Genomic DNA, 27,800 nt, shown 5'->3' on the forward strand with positions numbered 1-27,800 from the left:
ATTATCTACTATAATTATAGTCTTCAGTTGTAGAACTGAAGGACTGAAATCACCTATTCTCTCTCCTAAATGATAAGGTTCTTAGTTTAGCAGACATAAAACTTTTCTGATGATGTGCTCCACCAGTGCACACTGGTTCCAAAGTAGATTTGGCCAGGGAAGATAATCTCTTTTTGATAAGGAAGTAAAACTTGATTGGTGGTAGAGCAGTTTGGTATGGATATTATGAGGTGGTGTTAAGAGAAATACAAGCTTAAATTTCAATTGAAATATATTGTGAATCATTACAAAATTTGTTTTGATACACCTAATGTAGAAACAGCACTAAATGGATTCCAACTATATGTTACACAAGCAAAGACATACTTAAGATTCCATCTTTTCCATTGTAGTAAATGCCTATTAAAAAATTGAGAGGAGTATTATGTCATTCTAGGAGAGGAAATATTTCTTTAGAAATTTCTAGATCCCAGGAAGAGTAGAGAAAGTAAGTAGGTTTGTTTCTGCCCTCTAATGTAGTTATCTGAACTTTAAAACATTGTTCCATCATTGAAATTTAGAGACAGTTAACCAATGAGGGGGAAAGGTGATACTATAAAAATAACAAAAGATTTAGAGCTTTTGAAATAGCCCTTCCATGGAACTAAACAGGACACAATATATATCACTGGCTTATCTGTGATATTGGAGAAAAAAATTCAGAATGTTTCACCAGGAAATCTTTCTACAGTATAGGGATATACCTTGTCTTAATGTTTGTTTTTTTCTTCAATATTTGGATTTATAAATTTCAGTCTCCAGCATACTTTGCAAGCACTTTCTAAATTTACCTTCCTAATTTATAGCCTTTTGTGTAACTCTCCTTGTAAGTAACAGGTGAGCTCCATGATGACTGAAGTATACAACTTCCTACTTGGCGTAGAACTGTTTTGTTTTCATTGGTTTATGGTGATGACAGATTGTAATAGTCTCTTTGAGGGATCTACTGCTCTTCCCAACTGTCTCTGACCAAAAAAATGGAGAAAATGCCTTCTGAATACTGCCTTATTTTAATGATATCTTAAGCACCAGGTGTTGATTTATGAGCCGAAAGACATGCTACGAAAGGAACCGGGCATGGATTGTACCATTGGATAGCTAATGATTGTCTTAAGATGCGTAAGAACAGCACAGTTAAGCTGCTGCATTCCGTGGTTTTAAGCTTTGCTTTGACGATGACCTCCAAATCAACTGTACAACAGATAGAACATACCAGGTCAGTCTTTCCTACTTTTCAGAGAGAACAGTTCTAATTCTAGGGGAATAGTCTCCCTTTTTAAGGAGATTTGGGGTGGATAAGTGGAACTTTGTACTTAAAATTTTGTTTGGTATTGGTGGCACCAAATTAACAAGCTGCATAAAAAGAGAGGATGGTGAGAGAGTGACTAATCTCACAGAATCACTTTGCCTTACTTTGAGATTCATTATTTGATTTGTCATTATATGATTTTGGAGCTAATACATTGATTGACTGGGTGGGTTTGTAGGGGTCTTTGCTTCCATCTCCAGATGGGGCAGCCAGGGCAGTGAATCTAGGTTACAAGTCATGCATTCCACACAACAAATGGAGTAAGTTTTAAATGGGTCTCAAGTTTTTTTGGAATGGAGATAAATTGTTTGGACTCCATTACATATCAACATGTAGGAACAATCTCAGTCAACTGAATTGGCCTCCATTCTTTTGTTGTGTCTTGTCTGTTCCCTATTTCTTACTAGTAAATTACAGAAAAGAAATTAACTTCAGCACTTTACAGTTCATTCCATTTTTATTTTTTGCTTTTATGTAAATACTACATTAGATGTAAAAGGTCTTTAAAAGATTATTTTAAAGTTGGTCTACCAACTAAGTTTTCCTTAAAAAATATTCAGAGTAGTATTGATAAATAGGAATCAAGTAAATGCAGACTATATTGAAGAGAGATTTTGGATTTTTTTAAAGTCTAGTGACATTTGAAAATTTTCAAAACACCTGTATAACACCTGGCTTGACAAAACTCTTTGTTTGAAAAAGTGCTGTTTAAAAAATGGTATCTTTGGAAAACGTATAAGCGTGTGTGAGAGGGGGAGAATCCATATAAAGCAAGTTCTTAAAATTTGCAAAGCTATTTACCACCAAATACACTGCCACTTATATCACCTCTCTCCTTTCAGCACCCTAGAAAGCAAAGAGAATGGACATAAGGTAGCAAGAAGGAATGAAAAGGCAAAGATAAGGTAGGTCACTAAGAGTCATTTTAAATCCCCCTCCTCTTTTCCTCTGATAATTTGGGAAATTTCTCAGCAGCTGACATCTATGGGGAAAATACCCCACTGGGGAAAGCAGGGCATCAGAAATAGAAGGATGTAGTGGAATACAGGAAGGTGGCTGGGGATTATTGTTGGGGAAAGGAAGCCAAGGGAGAAAGATCTATAATTGGATGAAATTAGGCCTCTACTATAGGGATCTTTTTTCTGTAAGGTTGTTAGGATTGACTTAGATTCATGTAGAGGACTGATGTGATACGGGGCCAGAAGATTGAGTCCTTTTATCATTGACTAGGCTTTACTGCCTTTAAGGTTTTGGTTAAGGAAATGTCACTACATGGTAAAATTTGCTTCTCTACCTATGCATCTGAGTGTCCCAAGCCACTGAAGTCACATTTACTAGATCTGTATTAAGGGTTTTATGTGGTTTTCCAATCAGCCTTATTTAGACTCAATCTTGAAAATTATCTGGAGGGCCCACTATCCTGATGGCCACCCAGGAAAAGTCAAGGAGTTGGGAGGAGGTTCACTTACCAGACTCTCTTAATTACTTTTGGATTGAGGATGACCTTGGTTTAGGTCAGGGTGTCAGACCTCTACACCCTCTGAGAATTAGATTTATCTGCTCTTCACAAAGCAAAATAACCTTAGTGGTCAAACTCAGTCCTTTGAAGTAGACAGAGCTTAAACCAGATAGCCAACTGAACACTGAAGATGCATTTATCAATATTCATCTTCAGAGTAGTTCACAGCCAAGCCACAGTGACTAATGAAATAGGCCAGATTAGCCTGTGGACTGTTACCCTGTATGTTTAGTAGAGAGAGACAGGAAGATGGCAGTGAAGTGCAGCAAATATTAAAGGCCAGCCCATAGAGGAAAGCATATGGGCTAAAGCAGTGTCCTTGGAATAGGTGGCAGAGCCTGTCATAGTCATTATACCCTTTAAATAATAACATACATACAAATTTCAGTAGGTGGAATTTGTTAATGTAAAAAAAAACTAGAGGAAATTCATATAGTTTGTAATGGGTAAGGATACACTGGAACAGTTGTACACACAGACACACATGCTCACACATACACATTATTTTTTCAATTTAGCTTCTTAAATCTTCCTCTCCTGATTCCACAGCAGCACACAGGTTACAGGGTTCTACTAGACTCCAGCTATAGGATTCTCTGCTACTCAGAAAACATATGGCTAGCAAGACAGTATCCCTGTTTTTTCCTACATGGTTTATGCAGTCATGAGCAGTTGAAATCTTTGGAAGCAAACGATATTAGATACTGATGATCATAAGAAGGAATGACATAGGAGACTTTCACAGACTTGATCCTAAACTAGTCCTAATGATGACATGGTGGTTTTCATACACAGCTTCACACATTCAAAGCAGTCCACTTTAGCTGCATCACAGAGTCTAACGTGGTAACATGTCCCGGAGATTTCACACAAAGTGACTGGAGGCCGAAAAAATCTGGGCACCGTAGTCTTTTGGGACTGTGTCTCTATGAAGAAGGCCCTTCCATTGATAGGCTTAGCCGGAAACTCATTGACTTAGAGGGAGAAGGCGATGTGTGACTTGTCAGGACTGGAGGAAGAGGTTATTGGGAAGCCATCTTCCTTTTGTTGATGTTTTACACAGCATTCAAGCGGATGTCCCCACAGGGAATTGCTGTCGGTGTTTCTGGCGTGATACCTTTAATAATACGCTGTTAGGAAGAAGATATGATGTTATAAATATTCTTGTAATTTAATGCTTAAAGTTTTTTTCAACATTAATATTAAAGGTTAAATAGCATTTAAATGGTGGTTAATAGTAAATTGGAATAGTTTTATTGACTTGTTAAGAAAGGAATCCTGGGGCTTCCCTGGCAGTCCAGCTTTCACTGCAGGGGGTGCAGGTTTGATCCCTCGTCGGGGAAGTTCTGCATGCCATGAGGTACAGCCAAAGAAAGAAATTTAAAAACGAAAGGAATCCCTCATTTGTTTGTTCTCAAATATGTGTAGAAATGCCATATAAAGGAACTATATAAAAGCATCTGTAAACTAAAAAGTCACTCTAACACTAATAGGAGAAAATGATGACCCTTGAATAGAACCAATGCTGGCCCATAACATGCCTTTGATGGTCTGGGAAAGGACATCCATTTCTCTGGATAGAGGAGGCTTCATGTGGCCCACAGGGCTTGGGGAGCAGAATGAGCACTGGATTCTGGTTCCCCCCACCTCAGCCAGGCTCCTTGTGCCCTGCATACACATTACAGGCACAGTGGATAGTGCTCAGTCACTGGAACAGCCAAGATGTTACTGCCTTAATGAATTCACCTGTAGTTAGTTCATACAAGGGTGCAAATTATTACATAATTTTAAAAGATGTGCCCATTCAAATCATCATTGCTAAAGCAATCTCATTTTGACATAGTACTCATTACAGGGAAAAGACTGAGAATCTTTACCATAGAAACAGCTGGGGTGCACAGAAGCTTTTGGACAGATCTGAAATATGCTTGGGTTTGGGTATGAAATACACAGCCTGCCTTGTAAAACTTAGCATTAGGGTGACGTGAAACAGCTCAGAGATGTAGGGAGCACTGCAGAGGTTTAGGAAAGAAAATACTCAGTTGCTAAGTAAAATCTTTGATAGCCAAAAATCTGAACCTATGGTTAGCAAAGCAAAATTGGATCTGAAAGTATATTTTGATTTATTGATTTTAGATGAGGCTCTGCTACTTGTCCTTTTATTTTGGATTGAAAAGTATGTGGTCCCCTTTAATCTTTTATTTCTTGGTTCTGGGAGTTATTCTTCTTTAAGGAGCAGGGCCTATGGAATTTTAAAAGTTCCCATTCTCATAGGTAATGAAATTCACAAAATTGTTCGTGTTGTGTTCCTGATGACCGTAATGAAACCTCACCCTGGGAATCCATTTAAAAAGGAGTTACTACAGTGCTCATCAGCTACCTGGACATGTCTGGTCACAGAAAGCAAATTTTCACAAACCGTTCTTTCTCAAAGATGAATCTGTAACCCATAACTGATAAAGGAGAATTAGGCCTTTTGAGAACTGGACACATCACTCTAACTAGTCTTCAGTGAAGCTATACTGTGCAGAGAGAGAAGAGCAGTCAGGCGTATGGCAGAAGCAAGACCCACAGAGAAAAGCACAAAAGGTTTTGTGCTGTAACCTCTACTTGCCCATTCTGCTGCCCTTCTTACTGCTTATTTCCCAAAAGGCCAGGTACACTTATTTCCCGTATTTGGGCAGCATTCCAGTTGCCAGACTATTACTGCTCTCAAAATTTTCCAGTCCCTGGCCTTCTGCAAGGTGATCATGCAAGCACTGGATCACTGTTACCATCTTCATGATTTTATTAGGGACCATATTCCCAGTGTCTTTCTGCAGGTCACTAAGGGCTTCTCTGACAGTCACCTAATCCAGGTGATGACTCCAACCTTGAGACCTCCAGGTTGCAGATGCCCGTGACAGGCTCTAAATTACAGGTGAGCAGGTGGTGACTTACTCCACAAACTCCAGCCTTGTATGTGGCTAGGGCCCAGAAGAGTTATGAAATTTACTTTACTCTTAGTCTTTTTAAAAAAAAAAAAACATACCAAAATGTCATATGAGTTCTCCCTCCCTCATATATAGAATGTTATAGACCATAAAGTCTGGTATTCACAAAAAAATTAATAGTCCCTTGGGGTGCTTGGCAAAAACATGCTTTATTCCTCTTAGAAACTAAGCATGCATATAGGCATGTTAAGGTTTTTCAGAAGTCCTGTTGTAAAGAGACCTGTTTAACTTTGCCTTAATCCAGCATTCTGCAAAATTATTTGACCATGTAACATTTCCTCAGCAGTAACACTTAATTGATATCCCATGGAACTACGCTGCTTACAACACACTTTGGAAATGTTAATCCAGTTCAGTGAGCACATGTTAAATATGAAGAAACTAAGGCCCAGAGAAGGTAAGTGACTTGCCATAGTCTTTTCCCTCCCAGGCCCCCTTGATTGGCTGTATCGTGATGCTTCCTAACCCACTGTTTCCCATCTGGTGGCCCTGCAGTCAGCCTTCTCTACTACTAACGGATCTGAGCTCTCTAATTGTACACCTTTGGGTAGCATTTCCTTGTGGCCAACGGGAATTTGCAAGAAAGATGACCAAGACTTGAGGTACAGTCTGTGACCAAAGAATACTGAAATGTATTGACCTGAATGCGCAACCCTGACCTTGGCCTCTGGGTTTGGTGAGCGGGGTCAGTGGGCTGTCATGACTGCCATAAAAAACAGCCTGAAGGAGCAGACACAGTGGCTCTGGCCTGAACATATATTTCAGACAACACCAGAATCCACGGCCCTTTGGGAGAAATGAGGTTGTAATAGGGCTGTTCTGGGAGTAGGAAATTAGGAACTCCTTGCAGAGTTCTGTTCACCTAGAATTCAGTTTTTCTATTTGCAAAAAGAAGCAATCTCAGTTCTCAGAAAAGAGGTGCTATGTAATTGCCTCAGGCTCTCACTTCATGTTTCTTGTGAAATGTTTTAGGAAGATGAGTGTGATAAACTCATATTTGAGTTTTGCCTCTAAGAGCCCACAGACTAGCCCAGCTGATCTCAGGTTGTTAGAGAGCACATCCCTCTAGCTTTCCCCCAAATACCACTTTTCACTTTTGAGCTCGCCTCTGGCAAAAGCACCCACCCACGGACTTCTGTAAGCAGCCTCTTCTTCAGGCTCTCCTGCCACAGTACCCTCGCTGTGGCATGAAACACAACCAAGCAAGTAACAACCCAGCATTTTCAATTTTGCTAACATTGCTGGGAATCCTGGTGGCCTGAACTACTAACTCTGACAGCGCAGGATGAAAAGTGACAACTCGTCTCCCTAATCTAGAGCCAATGTCTACATCCGCAAACCATTAGTACCCTGAGGACACAAAAGAGAAGCTGCACCTAAGAATGAAAGGGCATTGGACCAAAACCCAGAAGCCCTGGATTCTGAGCTTCCCTGTACTGTGCGTCCCTATACAAGTCACTGAAATAGGGAAACCGTGAGCATCAGCATTCCCAGATTCAGAATCTTTGCTAAGGATACCTGCCCATCTACCTCACGAAGTATTTTGATAACAAAGTAAGATAATCTACATGAAGATACTTTAAAATATATACAATCTTATACAAATTGTAAGGTTCTGTTACTGAAATTTTTACAGCACACTATTCATTTACTGACACAAATCCTGCTATTATAGTGGCAGCTTTTTTTTTCCTCCAGTAACATAAGCTAAAACTATGATATTATTGGGCTTCCCTAGTAGCTCAGATGGTAAAGCATCCACTTGCAATGCAGGAGACCTGGGTTTGATCCCTGCGTCGGGAAGATCCCCTGGAGACGGGAATGGCAACCCACTCTAGTACTCTTGCCTAGAGAATCCCATGGACAGAGGAGCCTGGTGGGCTACAGTCCACGGGGTCTCAAAAAGTCGGACACGACTGAGCAACTAACACACACGCACATAATATTGTTGTAACATCCTTATTTAGTGATGATTTTTGAAATAGCCCTTATCACATTGCTGTTAGAAAAGTGACCACAGACATTTTCCACCATAATCTCTACTTAAGTGGATTTAAAGTAAATCCACTTAAATCAAATTTGTGTTACTGCTCCAGACACCACTGATCTGATGTCTGTGCTCAATGGAATGCAGGAGGCAAAGCAGTTTCCTAATATGTTTAGAATGCTATATACCAGGCTGTGCACTGTGGCGCATCCAGACAACAGCTCACTCATTCACCTTCATACTTGAGGCTTATGGGAGATACCCTAAGATGACAGTGGCAGCTATCAGAGGCTACATAGTGATGTAGGTATATGATTATATAAGGCTGAGAGCCTCTTGGTGAATCCTTGCGGTGGACTTCTCTCCTTTGAATAGAGCATAAGAACCCTTTTCTTCCCAAACAATTACCAGTCTACACACACACTGACTAGCACATACCTCCTTAAGTGTCCCTGGAGTGACAATCAGCCGATAGGTTATATATGTGGGGATGCAGATGAAAGATGAGGTTCCTATGCAGTAACCCAGGATGATGCTCCACCGAGGATAATCATACTGGAAAAGTCGTAGCTGTGGTGGGCTCATCAAAAAACTGCAGATGATGAACTAAAACAGAAATGTCAAGAAACATTAAAAAAATTTTCACAACACCCACACAGAGACCGTCCTGATACCACAGAAAGTGAAGTGAAGTGAAAGTGGCTCAGTTGTGTCTGACTCTGCAACCCCATGGACTGACTACGCAGTCCATGGAATTCCCCAGGCCAGAATACTGGAGTGGGTAGTCTTTCCCTTCTCCAAGGGATCTTCCCAACCCAGGGATTGAACCCAGGTCTCCCGCATTGCAGGCGGGTTCTTTACCTGCTGAGCCACTGGAGAAGCCACCAATGCTAAAGGGAAGAAAATTTCAGGAAATTGCCTAAGGGTGAGATATGCTAGACTGATCTCTTGACACAAAGAAGTCACTAATTTCTGTGCCTCAACTGCAAACAAGGAAGTGCTTATCTTGATTTTTCCTCCCCAACCCCCACCTCAACCCCTACAGTAGGGATGCCAAGGCCTCAGCGAGTTATTGAGGGGAGATACAAAGGAGAAGAGACTGGCATCCATCAGGCATAGTTCAGGCCCCAGTTTGTCAGATGGTGGAGGAATAAACTGGGCAGCCTCTCCATGGTTCCTGCCAGTCCTAGGGCTTCATCTCTTTCTCTGCTTTGTTTTTATTTATTTCCCCCCGCATTTCTCTGCTGATGTTTTTGGTGAGATGGAAGGCACCTGCGTCCAGGAGACATAATAAGGTTCTCAAGACCTGGAGCGGATGCAGACTCCTGAGCACCTGTTTCTTCTCTCCTCTCTCTTTATATTAACCCCAAGCTAAGGACTAGGGTTTCAACAAGGCTGGCTCTGCCACGAGGCATCTTGACAACAAATGCCTGCCTGCCACTGGCCCGTGTAATGAAAGGAATAATGGAAGGAAACAGCAGCTTAATACACTTTTTACTTAAAAATTCAGTGAAGATTTCAACCAAGAAAAATTTCACGCTGCACTCCCAACACTCAGTTTATGAGTCTTCTTATTTCAGTTTGTTTTCCAGAGAGAGCGTAAATGCCAGTTTTTGCCTAGTAACCACTGTGCCGAAATTGTTATTGCTCTTGATTTAATTTTATCTTATTATTTCATAGTCATAAAGAAGACAGTAATGTAAATTATTTGTGTGGTTAAATGTCTATTTTTATCTTTTTTTTCTTTGTCCTCAGGTAATAAAAATGGGAAACTGTTAAACACACATCCATCTTCAGCACAGTACTATTCCTAAGTCCAGGAAGAAGCTTTCAAAACGAGCCTTGCCATTCGCAAACCTTTTCCTCAGACAGACTCTCCTCAGCCCCAGCCCCAGCTACTAAGGAAGGTGATTTTGGAACAGGGAAACGTAGGGTCTGGTCAGGAGCTGTAACTTGTCTCATCTTGGTGTCAGGTGTGTGGAACCTCACACAGTCCAGGGAGGCTGCAGGCTCCCACTGTGGCCACCAAGTATTGCTCCAGACACCCCCACCTCCTCTTGCTCATATACAGTATTTTCTTTTTCATAACTTAGCTTCAACGAAAAAGAATATTTTAAGTAAGCTGCTCATTGTTTACCTAAAGCAGCCTTAAAAAGCCCAGAGCAAGGGATCTGTTAAGTAAACCCAGAAGTGGAGGACAGATTTGCCTCCTCTTAATTGTGCCCTGAAGCACCTTTAGAAGAAGTGAGTATAGTGAACGTCACAGAAATTATGTCACGTGCCTGAACCCAGGTCTGTACCTGGATTTTACTGGCACAGAAAATCATTGATTGTAGCCCAAGTGTTCACCCAGTTTGCCAGACCACCACAGAAATGAAAATACTAAAAGCATGGGGCCAGGACTAGAGTAAGGCATATGAGGTATTCACCTTGGATACAGCATTTAAGGGGGTGCCAAAATTCAGTAATCAAGAAATAATATTTTAGTGCAATACTTTAAAGAAACAAATTCTTGATAGGACCAGATGAGAGTGAGTGAGGTGAGACATGCCAAGTATATGGTCAGATCTTGTGTTTATTTAAAATGCTGGAATTTGTTCATCAGTAATTTTTTTTGCATTAGTTTTTTTTTTTTTTTAATATTGCATAAAAACAGTATGTATTGGGACTTCCCTAGCTGTCCAGTGCTTAGGACTGTGCTTCCACTGCAGGGCACCTGAGTTCAATCTTTTTTTTTTTCAGGGAACTACGATCCCTCATGCTGCTTGGTGTGGTCAAAAAAATAATAATGATAATATTTATCGTGGCTGCTAGGACTTACTGTGCTGCTCATGAAGGACCTGACAGGTGTCCTAGTAATTCTGTACTCATTTTCTTAAAGATGACCCCCGCCAGAGTTCTTTAGGCATAGATTTTGAGTCAGACGTAGAATTCATTTATTGTCAAATGAGAGTGCTCAGCTCCAAGGGTTGCCTGTTTGCCCAAAGATGGATAAGCGCCCTGCTAACATCCCAAGTGTGCTCTGAGGTAGCCTGGGGTAAAGTGACTCCGTGCACATCAGCAGGGATTACTCTCACTTCTTTCATTTATCTGTAACTCAATTTAGGGTGGAAGGAGCTTTTTGATCTTCTAGAGCGAGAGACAGTTCCTTCAGTCCAGCTTATTAGGCTATCTGGGCCATCCATTTCCTTAGAGGACATGGATACAGCTGTGCCTTCTTTCAAAACAACTCTTTCGCATTCTTTTTTACTTTCCCAGGGCAGCCCTTTATTTTTTGTGCTTTGTGTACCTGCATGTCTCGATATTCATCTGTAAGATGGCCAGCGTGCTCATTCTTGCTTCTGTTCTGCTTCATCTCTCTCTCTCTACCACAGAAGCCCTCCTTCACTTCCATTCCCTGGACACTGGAGATTTCCAAAACCAAAGCCAACTTTACCCCAAGCAGCAGATACTCTCAGGACCAGGGGCTCTGTATATGCTGTGGGCTCCAGTGTTCCTCTAGATCTTGGCCTCGTAGTTCCTTTACCCTGTCATCTTGCTGTTGCTTTTTTGTATACTTAAAACACAATGTATTTTTAAGTCCAGACATTTTAGCTGTTTTCAGTGAGAGGGTTGGTCTGGATCACTAGTCTGCCATTACTAGAAGCAGAAGTCTTGACATAAATGGGTTATTAATTTATATTATTACCAGTGCTTCTAGATAATCTACTTAAATCCTTTCATTTGTTTTTCAAAGGAAGGAGAGACACTGGATTAGTTCCCTGAGGAAAGAAGCCATGTCTGTTCGTTAGTTCACTTTCATATTCTCCACGCAGGGAAGGAATGGTGCTTGGGGCTGAGACTCAGGAAAGGCAAACAAGACCCTCACCCTGAGTGTAAAACTTTAGACCGAAAACCAAACTGAGACCTGAGTTTATCTTCCATTTCCTCATCGACTGCCTGTGTAGACGTTTGATCCAATATTGAAAACCAGGGATTGACGCTTTCAAGTATAATCATAGAAATGTCTGTTTCTCCCTTCACTTCCGTGTTTGCTTCATATATCTTGGGGACTCTGCTGTTTTGTGTGTGTAATTTATAATGATTTCATATTCATAATAAATTCACCCTTTTTCATTAAAAAAAAAAAACAGCAGTGGCTATAAGTTTAGCATAAAGTCTGGCCTGGCAATTCTTGCTCAATGAATGTTACCTGTTATTATCATGGAGCAGGGAAGTGATGAAATAATGTGACAGAAGCCAGAAGAGTGGTTAACTTTCTAGGGATGGTGGTGAGTGAGTGAGGGTGAATCTTTTCTCTAGGGCCAGAGGAGAAGGAAGATGACAACTCACCAGGAGAAACAGAGGACTGATGGCTACCCAGCAGATCTTCCAGAACCATCCAGGGCTGAAACCAAGCATTTCCTTCACATCACTGCAGAACTGATTGATGCCTACAGTCATCCAAAAGAGGAGGAGATTGACTAAGAGAGGAAACAGACTGTCCTCCTAGCCCCTGACTCAGAGAGAGCAGCAACTCTGGAATTTCTCCATAGGAGGGGTTCAGGGACACCAGTCTGGCCTGAAAGTGGGATGGCAAACATGTCACAAAAATGCTTGTTATAGCAAGCAAAGCTCTTTCTACAGAGAGTGGGGGGACTGGTGGACATTTGGGCAGGGTCGTAAAGCCTCGTCTTGGTGCCCACACCACCCTTCCAGGATTTCACCATATATCTGATTTTATCCTTACTGTAGAAAAGGAAGTTGAACTTTGTCTAAAAATGTTGAACCCACTTGATAGAGACTGACTCTGACCATATGCTAGAAACTTTCAAGAGAAAATTCTAACCACACTATTGCTCATTCATATTGTCAGATCAAGATCAAGGTTCTTCTCTACAAAGTAACCGGCAGGAAAGTGAGAAGTGGGAACTCCGACTGGGGAGAGATGGAGAAGGGGAAGGAAGAGCGCTCTGTGGGTGCTTCCCTGAAAGTGCCCACAGGTCTGTAGCATCACAGACTTGGAACTTGGTTCTCTGAAGTGCTGAGGGGGTGGGGAGGACTTCTTTCAAACACACACAAAAGTCCCCAAACCAGGCCCACATATAACTCAAAACATGGGACCCCGCCTTCTTCATGTTACGTGTAATGATGTACATGCGGCTGTTGTGCTATCATAGAAACTGGGAAAATAAATATATTCAGAATGAAGTAATCGCTTTTTGATTTTAAAGATCTCTGAACTTGGTTTTCTTCATTTCCACTGTCTGTGCCCTCCCGATCCTTGCCCATGGACTCTTGGGATCCCTGCCCAGGGACCCATGTCAGCTTACTCTGCACTCCTGGGGGTTTCACCCTTATCAGATTCCATCCCACAGCTGGGGGAAGGGGAATAAACTGGAGGTTTTACCAAGACAGATAATCCAAACAGAAACATTCTGGCCTCTTGCTTGGAAGATAAGCTCCTAAACTGTGTCTGTCAGATCTTAAGCAACCACTGTGGATAAGCTATAGGGAACCACTTCAGCCTGTCCACTGAGTAAACATTTACTCAGAAAAAAAGTCTTCCCAGGAGCTTAGGCAATCTGTTGTACAGAGTCTGGAGGAAACAATGACCTGTTTCTGAAGAAGGCACGCAGGAGGTGATGTCTTGTACACTGGCCTGCCTTTCTCTGACAAATCCAGCCCTTGTGTATTCTGGGGCCTACACAGGCTGGTGTAGGAAGGATATGGTGGAAGGAAGCATCTTACCGTAGAACCAAAACACAGCAACTGCTTCAATCAGGGCCACGGTGAGCACTGCAGGTCCCGTGGCGAACTCCTCCAACAGCTTCACCACATAGGCCCCGCCCTGGAAACGAGACCACCAACTTGGTTCAAGGCCCGCTGAGGCACTGCCTCCTCTTTTCAACAGAGACAAAAAGAACTTCTTAGGATAATCCTGCAAAGTTCTCACCTTGGATCGAATACAAATACCCCAGAGCCTGACTCTTAGACTGGCTTTGGCAGGGTAGGCAAGATCTCATCCTATCAGACTCCTCTTCCAGCCCTACCGGTCACTCTCTTGTTTCCTCCCCACCCCAAAGCTTTAAAGACAAACTGAAAAGCACCTCTCGATCTACTTTCTTCAGTTTACTGAACACCTTCTGTGTACTCTACCCTGGAGAATCCTGGTCCCTAAAGACTGAATCTGGGAAACTTACAACACCGGACACTGGGCCCAGTGGTCATGGTTTTGCCTCTGTCCTGAATCACAAATCCCATGGGTCCTACACAGGTCCCCAAAGCCCTGCTGAAGCTCCAGAGCCATTTGAGTCATGGCCTAAAGGTAAGTTGATTTACAAAATCCGCCTTGAGTCAGGAGGATACAAGCCTGCCATGCTTGTAGGTACTGTCTGATGTACAGTTTTATAGTGTTTACCTCAGCTCCCCTCCCCCTCAAAAAGAAATCACTGGAGAAGGTCTGACTTCATCACCATTGCAACTTCTCTGGAGGAGACAACGTGACAAACCCAAGGTGCCAGCCTCCAGATATTCTGGGCAGTATTCCCAAGAAAGCAGCCATAAGGACTGGAAATAGACTGAAAAGGCAAGTCTTAGTTTTTCTCCAGATAAAAATCTAGTTGGACTTGCTGTAAAATGCTGAACCTCCAGCTCCATGCCCAAATTCTAGTGACAGATGCCGCCAAAAACAACTTTTCTCCTTCTCCGTGATGACTAACTTCTTAACAGCAGTAACAGCCTCTCCCTCTTTGGTCCTAAAGCCAGGGCTCCCTGTGGGCTGGAAAGAAAGAGCTTCGTGCAGTGTCCCAGTGCCCAATGAAAAGCTGACTCTTGGTTGGGGGTTGTACTCACGAAAGTCAAGGTGACCAGGGATCCAAAGAAGCAGGTAATGACCACGCCAAGCACAAACCACTCCCGGCGCTTGGCCCAGACATGTGGAAACTCATCTAGCACAGCTGTGATCACCCCCTCCAAGCCTGCAAACTGAATGGGGCACACAAACAGTCATCATGGAGACTTGGAGACAAATCTGCTACTTCCAGGACAGTGAAGAGAGGGAGAGGTTAAGATTGCCACGTGGCCTGTCAAGCTGATCGTGACCAGTTCCCCCTCCTCGCTGGCCCTATCTCCATATTACCCCATCATTTAGATCGCTAAGGACACCAAGGAAAGAAAGTATAGCACATGGATAGGACTTCTTCCCATGAGGTCTCTCAGGGAGACTTTGGTTTTTCCAGAAACACCAACTCCAAGCTGAGACTCATTCCACATTAATGATATGAATGCTGGGCCACGGAGCACTGAGACATAAGAGGGACCTTGCCCTGGCCTTGAGGTGCTGCCAGTCTGGTCCAGGGACAGAGCACAATCACAGCAGTTCACATGTGCTGAGCTCTTGACCTTGCCTGGCACTTTACCCTCATTATTCCATGAATCAGGGGTCCCCAACCCCAGGCCATGCACTGGTACCAGCGTGTAGCCTGGGCCCCACAGCAGGAGGTGAGTAGTTGTCTTCCATTAAACCGGTCCCTTAGTGCCAAAAACGTTGGGATCTGCTGCCATTAATGACTGATGTACTACAGGGTAGTAAGCGCCCAAGTGAACAGGGGCTGGCGAAGCACCAGAGGGCAGCAGACAGCATGGCCTGGGGTGGCCAGCACGGGAGGGAGTGGGTACAGCTGCCTCTTCCTCTTCCTCCCCTTTCTCCTTTTCCTCCTCCCGCCTCCCCAGGGCTGGATTTCCCTCCCCATTCACTTGCCGTGCTGTCCAAGCCCAGGGTGATTAACATCAGGAAGAAGACGATGGCAAAGAATGTGGATGCTGGCATGTTGGCTATGGCTTCTGCGTATGTGATGAACAGGAGGCTGGGGCCTGAGACGGGGAGAGAGGAGGAGGTGGTCACCAAGACCTGCCCTACAGACATGTCTCGGGGGAAATGACCACACCAACAATTATGCCGCCTGTCATAAGACCTTACATGTGAAGTAGGCTTGGACATGTACCAAATGCCTCCTCACACCCCACACCACCCTACCTGGCTATCCTGACATCCTGGGAGGCAGGAAGGGAATAGCATCCGCCTTGGAGAGTGTGTGTCCTCAACCAACGTGGAGAAAGGAAACAAACCTGAGACCCCAAGACTAGCAAATCTGTGTACACGAAGAAGAGTTTCTACTATATAATAAATTTGTGCTTTCCTCACCCCCCAACAAAGATCTCCAAAATTTTCACAGCACTTAGCTCTCTCTTTAGCTCCAGAACAGTAGAAAATGTTAAATTGATTTTAGAATAAAAGAGGTCTTAGAACAAAGCCTTCCAGCTATTTTGACTTTCTTGATGGTATGAGGAACATGTCCTCAACCTCCCATGGTCCAAATCAGGCACATTAGTTTGGGGCATGAGGCTGACGGGATCAGAGCACCACGTCAGGCCAAAGACAGACGTACGTTGGCAAGAAGCCCTGGGACTCCATCCACAAGATCCCATCACCTCTCTCAGCGTCTGTCAGTCTTTTTCCATGATAACTCACAGTAGAGTACAGTGACTGCATCATCTACGTTTCTTTTTCTGCAAAAGGAAATTCTAAGGACTGGTAATCATTTGCTTACTAGACTTGGACCCATCACAGGACCCAGACCCACTAGTTTTAAGAGCCATCATCCAAGTCATATTCTCAAGCCCACAGTGTATCAAGGCCTTAGTGCTGGGCCCCAAGGGAGCTGTCCCACCCCCCACTATGGCCTGAACACATGGAAAGGGTTTAGATCTCTAAAACCTTTGAAAAACTTAAGAGGAACTATTAGAAATAATGCAAAAGTTAAGATATTTGTAAAGATCCAAAGAGCAGCAAAGCAGTTCAGTGGGAGCAAGTAACCCAAACAGAACCCAAGGTCCCTACCTGCATCTTTGGCCACCTCAGACACATCTTCTTTCCTCATCTCAGCCATATACCCCAGCACTGTGAAGATGACAAATCCTGAAACGAAGCTCGTCATGCAATTCACCGCACTGGTCACCAGGGCGTCTCTGGAGCAGAAAACCCAAGGGACTGAGACATTTCTAAGTCAGGAGTCTGAGGAGAATGTCTCCAGACTGACAAGGATGAACGGGTTGAGCTCACAGAGACTTCAAGACTGTCTCCTCCCAGGGTGCAGCCTCTTAGGTTGCATTACCTCAAAGCACAAGCTGCTGTTATCACCATGCACGGCATGGGGAGAGCAGCAGGTCAGGAGTGGCTTCAAGAGAGATCCTATAAAGCAGCAGAGCACAGACTGCTGGATTTCAAACAAGCCTTGTTCTGAAACAGGGCCTGAGCTAGAGTGGGGGCCTTGGCCTCATGCTTGAGAAGATCTCAGATTTAGACTTTTGACATTATTTGTAAATGAGATTGTAAGAGTGCCACAAAGACATCCTGACACTTTTAAGAGAGAACCTTATCATAATACAACTTTAGGCTGATGTCCCAATGCAAGGGCACATTGCTTAGGATGCATGTAAACTCCTTTAAAAAAAATTCTGTAATTTTCCTATGAATAGCACAGTCAGATTACTGAACATCATCATCTGTGACAGACTGTTAAGACAAAATTAACTCTAAAGATGATGAGTGATATTTAAATCATAATTGGAACAATATTACCTGTTTTGTTACATTTCTGAAATGAGATTTTCATATAAATCATAGCATTCTGTGTTGGTCAGAACAGCACAATTGTGTGTGTGTGTGTGTGTGTGTATAACATATCACATCACAATTTTTCTTGCTAAATATTAACAGGTCAAATCTAAACATTTAATGTATGTTGCAATTTTTGTAAACCTGCTTCAGAATTTAATTTTCTTGAAAAAGAGAGAATCTCACAAAACAAAAGTCTGGGGCCTGTCTCATCTCCTGAGTGGCCTGGGTGAGGTTGTGTTCTGGGTGGCTGCTCTGGCCATGAGTGAATTGGTCAGGCACCTGTGGTACTCCTGAGGGTCAGAGTGTCAACATGGCCTGAGCCTGGCCACGTGTGAGGCCACCAATTTGATTGCCTTCCTCCAGGCTACTTATGTTCATTCTGCTTCCACGCTTTGCTTGGGGCAGCCCCAGATACTCACTGGTAACAGTTGTTGTGGAATTTGTTGTAGCTCGCAAAAGCCAGTAGGACCCCAAAACCAGGGCCGAGAGAGAAGAAGATCTGGGCGGCTGCATCCACCCACACCTGTAATAGAGCAGAGGTGAAGTTCGGGGCTGAGACCCAGGCCATCGCTGGGCCAGCACCCTTGTGCCTCGACGTGGCTATGTGCTGAGACAGAAAACAGGCTCTCAGAGTTCCCTGTAAGGATGGCCACATACCAAGTGCAGACAAATATGATTGCCTGTCATTGAGGCATAAACCAATGCAGTGGCCTCAAGTGTGCTTTGCATGCTTTGTTCCAGTTTAAAGCATCACTGCAGACTTAACCACTGAACCCACATTTTAGTTGTTCCTGTAGTCCTAGGACTAGCTTCAGTTAGTATAGACAGACAAATGCACACTGCTTTCCTCATTATCTTACCCCCGTCTCTAGGAGTTTCTGCCAGTTGGGTTTCAAATAGAAGAGAACTCCCCTCCAGGCTCCAGGGAGGGTGGCCCCCCTCACCAGCAGGATCAAAAGAATGATGTAAGGGAAGGTGGCTGTCACCCAAACCACCTGTAAGGAAGGAAACACAGGTTATCACCACATGAATGCTGGTGTCTTATTCTTAAAAACCTCCAAGAAAGGAGATCTACCTTGTTTCTTCTGTAATTGTAGAAGGCAGGGTGGTGTGGCCTTTAGACTCAGACAGGGATCTGATCCCGTTTGCGGGTACCGCCTCTAAACCCACTTCCCATCTGTAAAGCAGGGACAACACCCAGCAGGAGACAGTAACGCGACCAGTGCATTGCAGCTACTATCAGTCATGATACTACCAGTGGAGTAAAGGAATAAAAAAAATCATATAATAGTTCTTGGGATTGACCCATTTCTAGAAGTTTCTAAAAGATTTGGTTGAAGAGAAATTGAGAATCACCGAATGGGTTCGGTGTAAAGGGAACCACGTCCCCCTGTCTGTGGCTGTCCAGACTACTGAGTTCTGAGTTTGAGATCCTCCAGGGCCCCTGGGCAGACTCTGGATCTGCAGCCAGAGTCCTCCTCACCTTGCCAGATGTTTTGACGCCTTTCCAGATGCTAAAGTAGATAACAGTGAAGATGAACATGATGCACAGGACAAGCTGCCAACTGAGGCCCCCCAGGTCCTGGAGCCCCTTCGACCGGTGGATCTGCAGGACGTGCCGCCTGAATGAGAGAAAGGAGGGCCTGTGATGGGGTATGAGCCGTGACCTGAGTACACACACTGTGTGTGACACCTCTAGGTGGTGGCCAAGAGAAAAGACGGAAACCGCACCGCAAGGACCAAGTGGCCACCAAGCTTTGGGGAGAGCTGGGAGGGGCTCTGGCCATCCTGAAGAAGAGAATAGGGCACTCAAGCCAACCGACCCTGGGAAGAGCACTCGGCCCAAAGGCAGATGTCAGGTCTCCCTCCTGGGCAGGGACCCAGCCGGTGACTAACACGGCTGGCTTATCAGTGCATGAGGATTTGTACGTGTGGCAGGGGACCCCTCCCCCACCCTTTGGGCTGCCGTTGCCTGAAATTCCAGCACTAAAGCAAACTCCCTACTCCAGGCATCTTCTTCCAAAGGGTAGATCCATGTGAACATATGAAACCAGAAACTCTTGAGTAGCTTCAAACTACTGAGGTCATGGGAGGTTTTGCTTCCATGACAGCTGGCTGAGAGGAAGGCCCAGGGAGGGCAGTTTTGATGCGGGGGAATAATTTTGGAAGGTGAAGGTAGGGACCAGCCTGGGCACAACAGAAAAGGGGTACAACACAGAGGCCGAGACTGTGGAATACTCAAGGTAGTCTCTCCCAACCCCCTCACCCACATTTACTCCCCTTCCCTGCCAGCTTCTCTCCGAAATCCATCAGTAGGGAGGGGAGGGAGGCTCAAGAGGGAGGTGGTATATGTATAATTATGGCTGGTTTGCGTTCTTGTACAGCAGAAACCGACAACACTGCGGAGCAGTTTTCCTCCAATTAAAAAACCATCAGCCAAGAGGTGAAGGGTCCCTGGCCCCCACTGGCCTCCCAAGAAGCCAAGGCCCAGGGGTGTGGCCTGCCCCTAACAGGCCACCCCCTCACTTACATGCACTTACGTGTAAAATTCTTCTGCAGGGGACGTTGAGTGGAGCGTCCAGGTGATGTTATCCTCGGAGAAGTAGTTGGTGCAGTTGCCAGTGTTCCAGGAGTTCTCGCAGCTGGTCCAGGGCAGCTGCTCCGTGAAGGAGGAGATGAGGTAGTAGAGGGCCCAGGCTATGATGGTGTTGTAGTAGGAAGCGATGTAGAAGGCGATGAGGCAGATGGCGCAACCTATCCCTGCGCGAGAGGGCAAGGGGGGCCAGGTTCAAGGGCAGCTGGAGCGAGGCACGGCAGCCTGGGCGTGGCAAAGGCGGTGCTGCCGTTCATTTCATCCCCCAAACACTGGGACACGGTGGCAAAGTGGCCTTGTGGTAAATTCCTAACTTGTATTTACAAGATCACACGTTATAGAAAATGTGTATGTGTGCTATTAATGTTTCTTTTTCTATTTACTTTTTAAATTGAAATTACTTTTTAAACTTTTTATAATACAGCCGATAAACAATGTGACAGCTTAAGGTGGACAGCAAAGGGACTTAGCGAGCAAAGGGACTTAACCACACATACACATGCGTCCCTTCTCCCCCAAAGTCACCTACCATCGAGGCTTAGTTTACTTTTTAGTTTAGTTGCCAATTATTCTATTTTGCTTTAGCAGTCTCATACATATTAAGCAGTCAAAACCTTAATTACTCAGGTTATCTCCTAGGGATACCTGAGGTCTAACTGATTCCAGGAGGTCCCCAGCTCCCACCCAGTGATGGAAATCGTCACTTCCTTGATGGACCCACTCACCCACCCAACCACCCAAGCCTTTCTCTTACCTTTGAAAATTGGGCAGATTTTTGTCCATATCGAAATGCATCCATTTCGGTGGTACTGCCCCAGTGCGAGCTCCATGTAGAAGAGCGGGATCCCCCCAAAAATGGCCATGATAGTGTAGGGAAGGAGGAACGCCCCTGAGGCAGAGGAAAGACAGTTTCACTCCCTGCCCACAGGTGTCCAGGACAGCCCAGATGACCTGGATACGCAGAGACATCTGATGCTCCAGAGCTGTGAAGCCACCCTGTCCTGAGAGGCCCGCACACTGCTCCCCTGTCTCAGGGCACTGCCGGAAGTCATGGACAGAGCTCCACAGAGAAGTGAGGTTTGGGTGGTGGCAGAGAGTACGTGGGAAGGAAGCTGGGTCTAGGAGTCAACACAACAGGCACTGGGACCAGCTCCACGGCTAACTGTCGGAAGGACCCTTCTCTGGGCCCCTATTTCCTCTACCAGAAGAGGAGGGTTGAGAACTGAGGTTCCCAAACCCAGCCCACACATCAGACTCACAGGTAAGCTTAAAAGCGCACACCCACCCTGACCTCCTGCAGCAAAAGCTTCAGATATGGGTGTAACAGATCTTTAAGCTCCCCAAGTGATTCTGATGCAGCCAGTACATGGACCAGTGCTTGGGACCCTGGAACAGATTTCCTGTGACAAACTGTACAATAGCTGTCATAGTCTATGGTCACTGAATTACTCTCTTTGTTCATCTGTATCCTGGCTCCAGACACTTGATTATTAATATTTGGTTATATTTCCATCATTCCACAGAGCCAGAATGCTCCCTCCTGAGCCAGATTTGTGGGTGTGGCTGGAACAGGCAGGTAGTTCACGACAGAATGGAAAGGAGCAGAACTGCGCCTCACTGGAGATGCTGGTGTCTGCGGTGCTCGTGGCTGACACGAGACCTGGAAACACCACACTGCTCACCTGCAGCCTGAGTTTCAGCCCAAAGGGTGGGCTGCCTGTGATTTTCCCTGAGAACTTTCCCTCCAATGAAGTACTCTCAACCTAGAAACCTGAAATCGGTGCAACTCAGAAAGGTCTCACCTAACTTACAGTCACGCTGGGTAAACCTGGCCTGAGAACAAGAACCGCATTGTGTTCTCATGGTGGCATCTGTCCAGAGGGTTTGCTTGACTGGTTTCACATAGGGAATGAGTGTAGGGGAAACATCAAGGGTGACCCAGCCCCTTATATAATCCTCAGGCTAAAGGTGAGTCCTCCCAAGCTGGAGATAAGATGATTCCAACTTCCACTCTTCCCAGGCTGGGAGGACTGGGCTTCCCAAAGCACCCCGTGGCCCTCACACTGGAATGGCCATTGCAGGTAATGGACCCAGGTCCTTAAAAGATGCAGCAAATCCAGGCAACTCTGTCTGGTCATGGAGGAAATGAGGGGACCCAAAAGAACTACCCCTCAAACCTCATTTTAACTGCCCTCCTAAATCTGTTAGCAGAGCCCACGTCAAATACTGACTGATCTGATTCCCATTTCTGGTCCTTTTCCTGTTCCTACAGCAAGCCCACTGTCAAAACAGAGGCCCCACCCCTACTCATTCCTCTACCCTGCTCTGCTCTGGGGCTCCCATGTCCATGCCTACAGTCAGCTACTAGTTTTGATAATCTATAAATAAACTGCTCTGGAGGCATTAGGGATAGAAGGAGGAACAAGAAGTCATCTTTCCTGAAAAATCTAACACTCTTGGAGGAGATATAAGGCATGTCCATATATGGGTTGGGTTTGGCATTAACGTGGCTGGGTTCAGCTACAGATCTCACCCAGACTGTGACTTTAGACTCTGGACCTGAGCTGTTGCCCTGAGCTCACACAGGTCCAAAGGTCCAGGAGGGTCTGGGACCCTGGAGCTACTTCCCAACTTCTTTCACAGATCCAACAGCTCTTGACCCTTGTGAGCAAAACCAGTCAGCAGGAACGAAAGAACTCAGCATAGTACTGGTGCTCATTCCCTCGCGTCTCCTTGGTCAAGAGCAGGGCTTGTGTAAGGCAGGGACGAGAGGAGGAGCTCCTCCACAGATGGAGTGCTAACGACGCTGAAAGTCTGGTGAGGTGAGCTTCAGGGGAGCTTTCATTCAACTTCATGACCCAGGGAGCCACAGACATGCCTAAATTTACAGTTTTGGTTTAGTGGAGATTTGTTTTCTCTTAGACTAGCTTGGGGGCTTCCCAGGTGGCACTAGTGATAAAGAATCCACCAATGCCAGTGCAGGAGACACCAAGAGATGTGGGTTCGATCCCTGAGTTGGGAAGATCCCCTGGAGGAGGGCATGGCAACCCACTCCAGCATTCTTGCCTGGAGAATCCCACACACAGAGGAGCCTGGTTGGCTCCAGTCCATGGGGTCGCAAAGAGTTGGACACAACTGAAGCGACTTAGCACACACACAGGCCCACGCAGACTAGCTTGAAAGTCTAAGCAACCACGTTCCCAGACTCATATCAGTTAAACAAGGTAGGAAAGACATGATCTATCTTCTGGCCTCCCAAGAGGACCTACAGACCACCCCTGGGTCAGAGCCTCTGCCCACTGCCCATGATACTGACCCCCTCCATTCTGGTAACAAATGTAGGGAAAGCGCCAGACGTTGCCCAGGTCCACAGCATAGCCAATGACAGAGAGGAGGAAATCCACCTTCTTGGCCCAGGTCTCCCGCTCTGCTGGATGAACCTCAGCCACTAGGGCGGTGGTGGCAGCCGGGATGGAGTGCTGAGTGTCGTCTCCTGCGCCAGGGTTCGGAACCGCTGAGTACCCGTTGGAGATCTGGCCGGACTCTGCCTTATCCCCAGGGGCGGGGACACCCTTCTGTAGAACCCCATTTTCCTGACAATCTTCTCCATCCTTATACGCTGATAGCTCCTTCTGGGAATTTAAGGGGGTGGTCTCCATCCTGCTGGCTAGGAGGTGATGCTGACACCCATGGGCCAAGGACCGACCTGAATTCTTGGTGCTCAGATCTGTGGATCTCCTCAGAACTTTGTATCAGTGGGACTGAGAGTGCTGTTGGAAAGGCAAAAGAACAGAATTGGGTGTTTTACTTGTCTTTGGTAACTCATCATACATCTTGAACTACATCAGGTAATGGGATCACAAAGCCATCTGTTAAACGAGAGATATCCTATTTGCTACATAAGAGTCAATAAAATCAACATTTTTCAACCCATGCTAGGTATCAAATCACAACCGAGTAGTTTTAAAAGAAAAAAAAAAACAGGCAATCGAAAATAGATAGCAAATAACCCAGGTTTTTCATAGGCTCCATTAAGAACAAAGTATTGACTTCAGCTGAGGGACTGGAACCCCACCCTGGAGTTTACCGGGGACTCAGAAGAACAAAGGTCCCACAAAGCTTCACAGAACACTTACTTTGTCTTGGATGCTATGCTGGGAAAAAAGTAACAAAGAAGCAGTTTCTGGCAGCAAATAGGATAGTCCTCTCCATCATTTAAATTGAACACTCGAAAGTATATTTCATACCAACTACAGGTGTGATTTGGAGCGTAGGAGAGAGGTGAAAAGGCCACCTTTGTTAGGCGCCCCTAGCTCCTTCAGTGCAGACTTTTTCACTCTTGCAGGAGCCCAGCTCGCGGACACCCCTGGGCAGGTCTGAGCTGCCTCTAGCTGTGTGCAGTCCACCTGTACCTCCCCTTTCTGCACTCCCATCTGCCTCTGCAAGTCTGGCTGAGCCTTAAATGGCACTGGTGCTCACCATTTATTCTTCTTGCCACGCCCAGCAACTCTTGGGGCTAAGCCACTTGTTATTTTGTGACAGTGGGCAGGCAGGGTCACCTCTCATTCACGCCAGAAGAGCCAGAGAGAGGAGCGCGGAGGTTACGGATGCCAAAGTGGCTGGTGTCCGTCCCTACGTGCCTCGGGGCTGCTACGCCTTTATGTCACTGCCGTGGGCCAGGGTGCAGGGAAGTCAGCTCAGCTCCCTGAGATTTCTACATGGGGTAGAAATCCGAGCCCTTTTGGACTTCAAGCCTATACCAGATATAAAGTAGTAAGGAGCCAGGACCTTCCAGCTGACTTTGACCTTCTGGACTTGAACTTTTCAAACTCTGAAACAGTTTGCAGTTGACACATGTTTCGGCTTAATTCAAATCACATTATACCTTTCTAGGAAAAGGTATCTAGGGATGACTGCTACTGCTGTTTGTAACTGCAAAGGTCTGACATGAATCTTCTAAATTCAACAGTCAGAGGTTGACTAGGAACTGGGACTTTGTAAAAATGGCAGTGAATGTCTCTTACCCTGGTGGGGCTTTCACTGACTATAACTACCTACATGTGGACATGTAGAGACAAACACGTAGTAAGTGAAAAATTAGAACACAGAGTAGTTGCTTCACACTGATGCCTACACACATAAATATTGGTAAGGATTAGAAATGAAAACAGGGGATGCAAGTAACTAGAGTTCCTTGCTGACTGTGTAGTTTCTTTCTGTAAAGTAGAAAACAAAAAATTTAAAGGCATTGATTGATTGATCCAAAAATATTAGAGCAACGAGAGAGAAACCAGCTCTATATAGCGAGGGTGTGTGTGTATAGGAAGTGTGAGGTAGGTGTCCTGGGCTCTACTCGATCTAACTGGCTCCCACCCCCAACTCTATCCTCAGCTCAAGGAGGCAAACGTGACCTAGAGAAGGAAATGAATTTCTGACAAAGAGTGATCTAGATAAAAATCCATTCTGCTTACCTTGATGCCTCTGTCCAGCCTTCCCCATCACCCCACCCACCCCACCTTCCCCAGGACCTCAACTAGACTTGATGGACTTCTAAAATAAGAACACATCCTCTCATCCACCATGAGGAAGCATTCACCAGGCTAAGGGATTTTTAATTTTTTTTTTTTTTTTTTTTGGAGAGAGATGATGAGGTATCAATATATTTAAATACACAGTTAAACCTGAACTTGGCAGTCTCTGGTTGTGTTGTTTGGAGAAGGCTTTTGTACTTGCCTCTGGCCTCTAAATGACATGTTTTCTACATTAAACTGAAGAACCTACAGACCAGATGGCAGAGATAAAGAGCTTTACCAGGTGCGGATGGTCAGATGGCAGCCAGCTGACAGATCTTGCCAGTGACCCAGGTCTTCCTTTCTCCATCTTCAAAATTTTGCCCCAAATTTTCTGTAGGGATGTTTCCCAACCTTTAATGCTGCAACTTTCCTCTCATTTAAAATTGAAGCTCAAAGATCATCACCCAACCTTCCTCCAGCACGTCTACCACGCTCTCTAGGAGGAAAACCACCTGTCTGGGAAGGACACGTTAGCGGGGGAATAACCGTTTAGCCAGCCAGTGGTTCTGTCACCCCCCTGCTGCAGGAGTCCTGTGTTGTTCTAGACTTTATTTGCTTCCTCCCTTGGGGCACTCTGCAAGAAGCTGGAGAATGTGCGTGGGCTGGTGAACTCTGTGGGGAGAGAGTGGCAATGTATGTTCTTCAGGGTCCTCTAGGGTTCAGCCCCTAAGGATCCCAATTTCTTGGCAACTGTTATGAGCAACTCCTAAAAGAGAAATACACCAGACTATTGTTGCTGTGCATTACAATGTCTTATTTTCCTGAAATATCCCTCAGCATTAAAAAAAAAAAAAAGTTTTATCAACAGCTGAAATGGCCCACATAAGAAAACCTATTCAGAGGGTGCTTTAGCCCAGTCATGACTTGAGGTTGCCTCTCCCCTGAGGGTGGTCTCTCTCTATCCAGCTCTGCTTTCCGGGGTTCTCCCACCCCAATCAAAGACCCTGAGGTGCAAGAAGATAAGCTCAGCCACACGAAGCCACCAAACAGGAAGGAGATGCTCGTCTCCTTTTCTTCAACTCACTCCTCTACCTTTCAGAAGGAACCCCCTCCCAGGGACTAATCTGTCAGCCAGGAGCAGACAGGTGGCGGGACCTGGGCCCCTTTCTACATACAGGATGCTGCCTGTGGAACCAGACTCCTTTCCCACTTCCCTGGTTCTGCAGAGCACTGACCAGCTTCTCCCCCTGAGACCAGCAGATAGCAGTAGTTGAGAGTGAGCCAGCCCAGGAATATAGAAGGAAGAGATGTTAAGAAGGTTGGTTTCTAAGAACGCTCTCTTGAAAGCTTTCTTTTCTTTTCTTTTTTTTAAAGGTATTTTTATCCTGCTGGGTAGAGAGACTGCAAAGGAGGTCACTGTTACAGCTGTGACCTTCTCCTGGAGACATGAGATTCCCTGTGGCCAGAAACAGCCCCAGAAGCCTGCGTGTGCATCTGGGATACGTGCCGTTTTCCCAGGCTGAGCAGGTGATGGGCTGAGGGTGGGTCACCCAGCTCCACGGTGGGACCACGGCCTGACGCCCAGGACGTACCGCCGCCCCGCGACTCTGCACACGAGGGGCCACACAGGGGTGCTGGTGACAGGATGCCAAGACTGTCTGTTTACAGCCGTGCTTCCTCCCAGCCCAGGGGGTGGGCGTACTCACCCCACCTCCCCGCCCCTAGTACAAAGAACTGTTTCCATTTCAACTTCTCCCGATCACATCTCCATTCCTTTTTCCACAAGCTCGGTCTCTGTAGCCCGGGGAACCAGTAACTGAACAAGCAGATAATTATGGATGAGTCATGAAACCACCCAGCCCTCTGGAGATGCCCATGACTCTACTTGTCTGTTTGACCCCCCTCAGCACATTCTAAGCAGAAACACTACAGAAATTTTGTACTTTGACGTCACATGTCCAGATCAAAGTGAGTTCATCTCTTGGGACACTCACTTTCATTTTCCAAAAAAAAAAAACAAATACATGAAAACACCTCCCTACCCCCCACCAAAACCAGAATTATGGGTTTACTGCTGAGATAAGATTAATTATAGGTTATAGAGCCAAGTGGCAATTTGTACTCTCTATTCAGAGGGAGTCTAAAGTTCCCACAACACCAAGGATGATAAAAGTTGCAGAGCCCTG

General features: G+C 45.4%; 1 protein-coding gene and 1 long non-coding RNA gene across 3 annotated transcripts in view; one reads left to right on the plus strand and one right to left on the minus strand.

The window, feature by feature from the left end:
• Positions 1-1,786: 1,786 nt before the first annotated feature.
• Positions 1,787-27,800, minus strand: part of SLC6A4 (solute carrier family 6 member 4) — a 34,442-nt gene continuing 8,428 nt past the window's right edge. The window contains exons 2-14 of the mRNA XM_019981525.2: positions 23,418-23,871; positions 20,856-20,990; positions 20,049-20,268; positions 18,992-19,130; positions 18,369-18,503; positions 17,928-18,031; positions 16,729-16,856; positions 15,589-15,701; positions 14,682-14,813; positions 13,578-13,677; positions 12,180-12,280; positions 8,286-8,453; positions 1,787-3,997 (exon numbers count right to left, since the gene is read on the minus strand). Coding sequence (XP_019837084.2) covers positions 3,923-3,997; positions 8,286-8,453; positions 12,180-12,280; positions 13,578-13,677; positions 14,682-14,813; positions 15,589-15,701; positions 16,729-16,856; positions 17,928-18,031; positions 18,369-18,503; positions 18,992-19,130; positions 20,049-20,268; positions 20,856-20,990; positions 23,418-23,760 — 1,893 coding nt within the window. The 5' untranslated portion in view covers positions 23,761-23,871 and the 3' untranslated portion in view covers positions 1,787-3,922. The remainder of the gene's footprint in view (positions 3,998-8,285; positions 8,454-12,179; positions 12,281-13,577; positions 13,678-14,681; positions 14,814-15,588; positions 15,702-16,728; positions 16,857-17,927; positions 18,032-18,368; positions 18,504-18,991; positions 19,131-20,048; positions 20,269-20,855; positions 20,991-23,417; positions 23,872-27,800) is intronic.
• LOC139177720 (uncharacterized) lies at positions 2,118-13,037 on the plus strand. Of its 2 annotated transcripts, none has more exons than XR_011562225.1 (3): positions 2,118-2,253; positions 6,144-9,754; positions 10,590-13,037. It is a non-coding gene; the product is annotated as an uncharacterized lncRNA (long non-coding RNA). The 2 variants fall into 2 exon arrangements; XR_011562226.1 differs by having other exon boundaries at positions 2,129-2,253; positions 6,147-9,754.

This window comes from Bos indicus, chromosome 19 (genome assembly GCF_029378745.1).
Source record: "Bos indicus isolate NIAB-ARS_2022 breed Sahiwal x Tharparkar chromosome 19, NIAB-ARS_B.indTharparkar_mat_pri_1.0, whole genome shotgun sequence".
Taxonomy (NCBI): Eukaryota; Metazoa; Chordata; class Mammalia; order Artiodactyla; family Bovidae; genus Bos; species Bos indicus.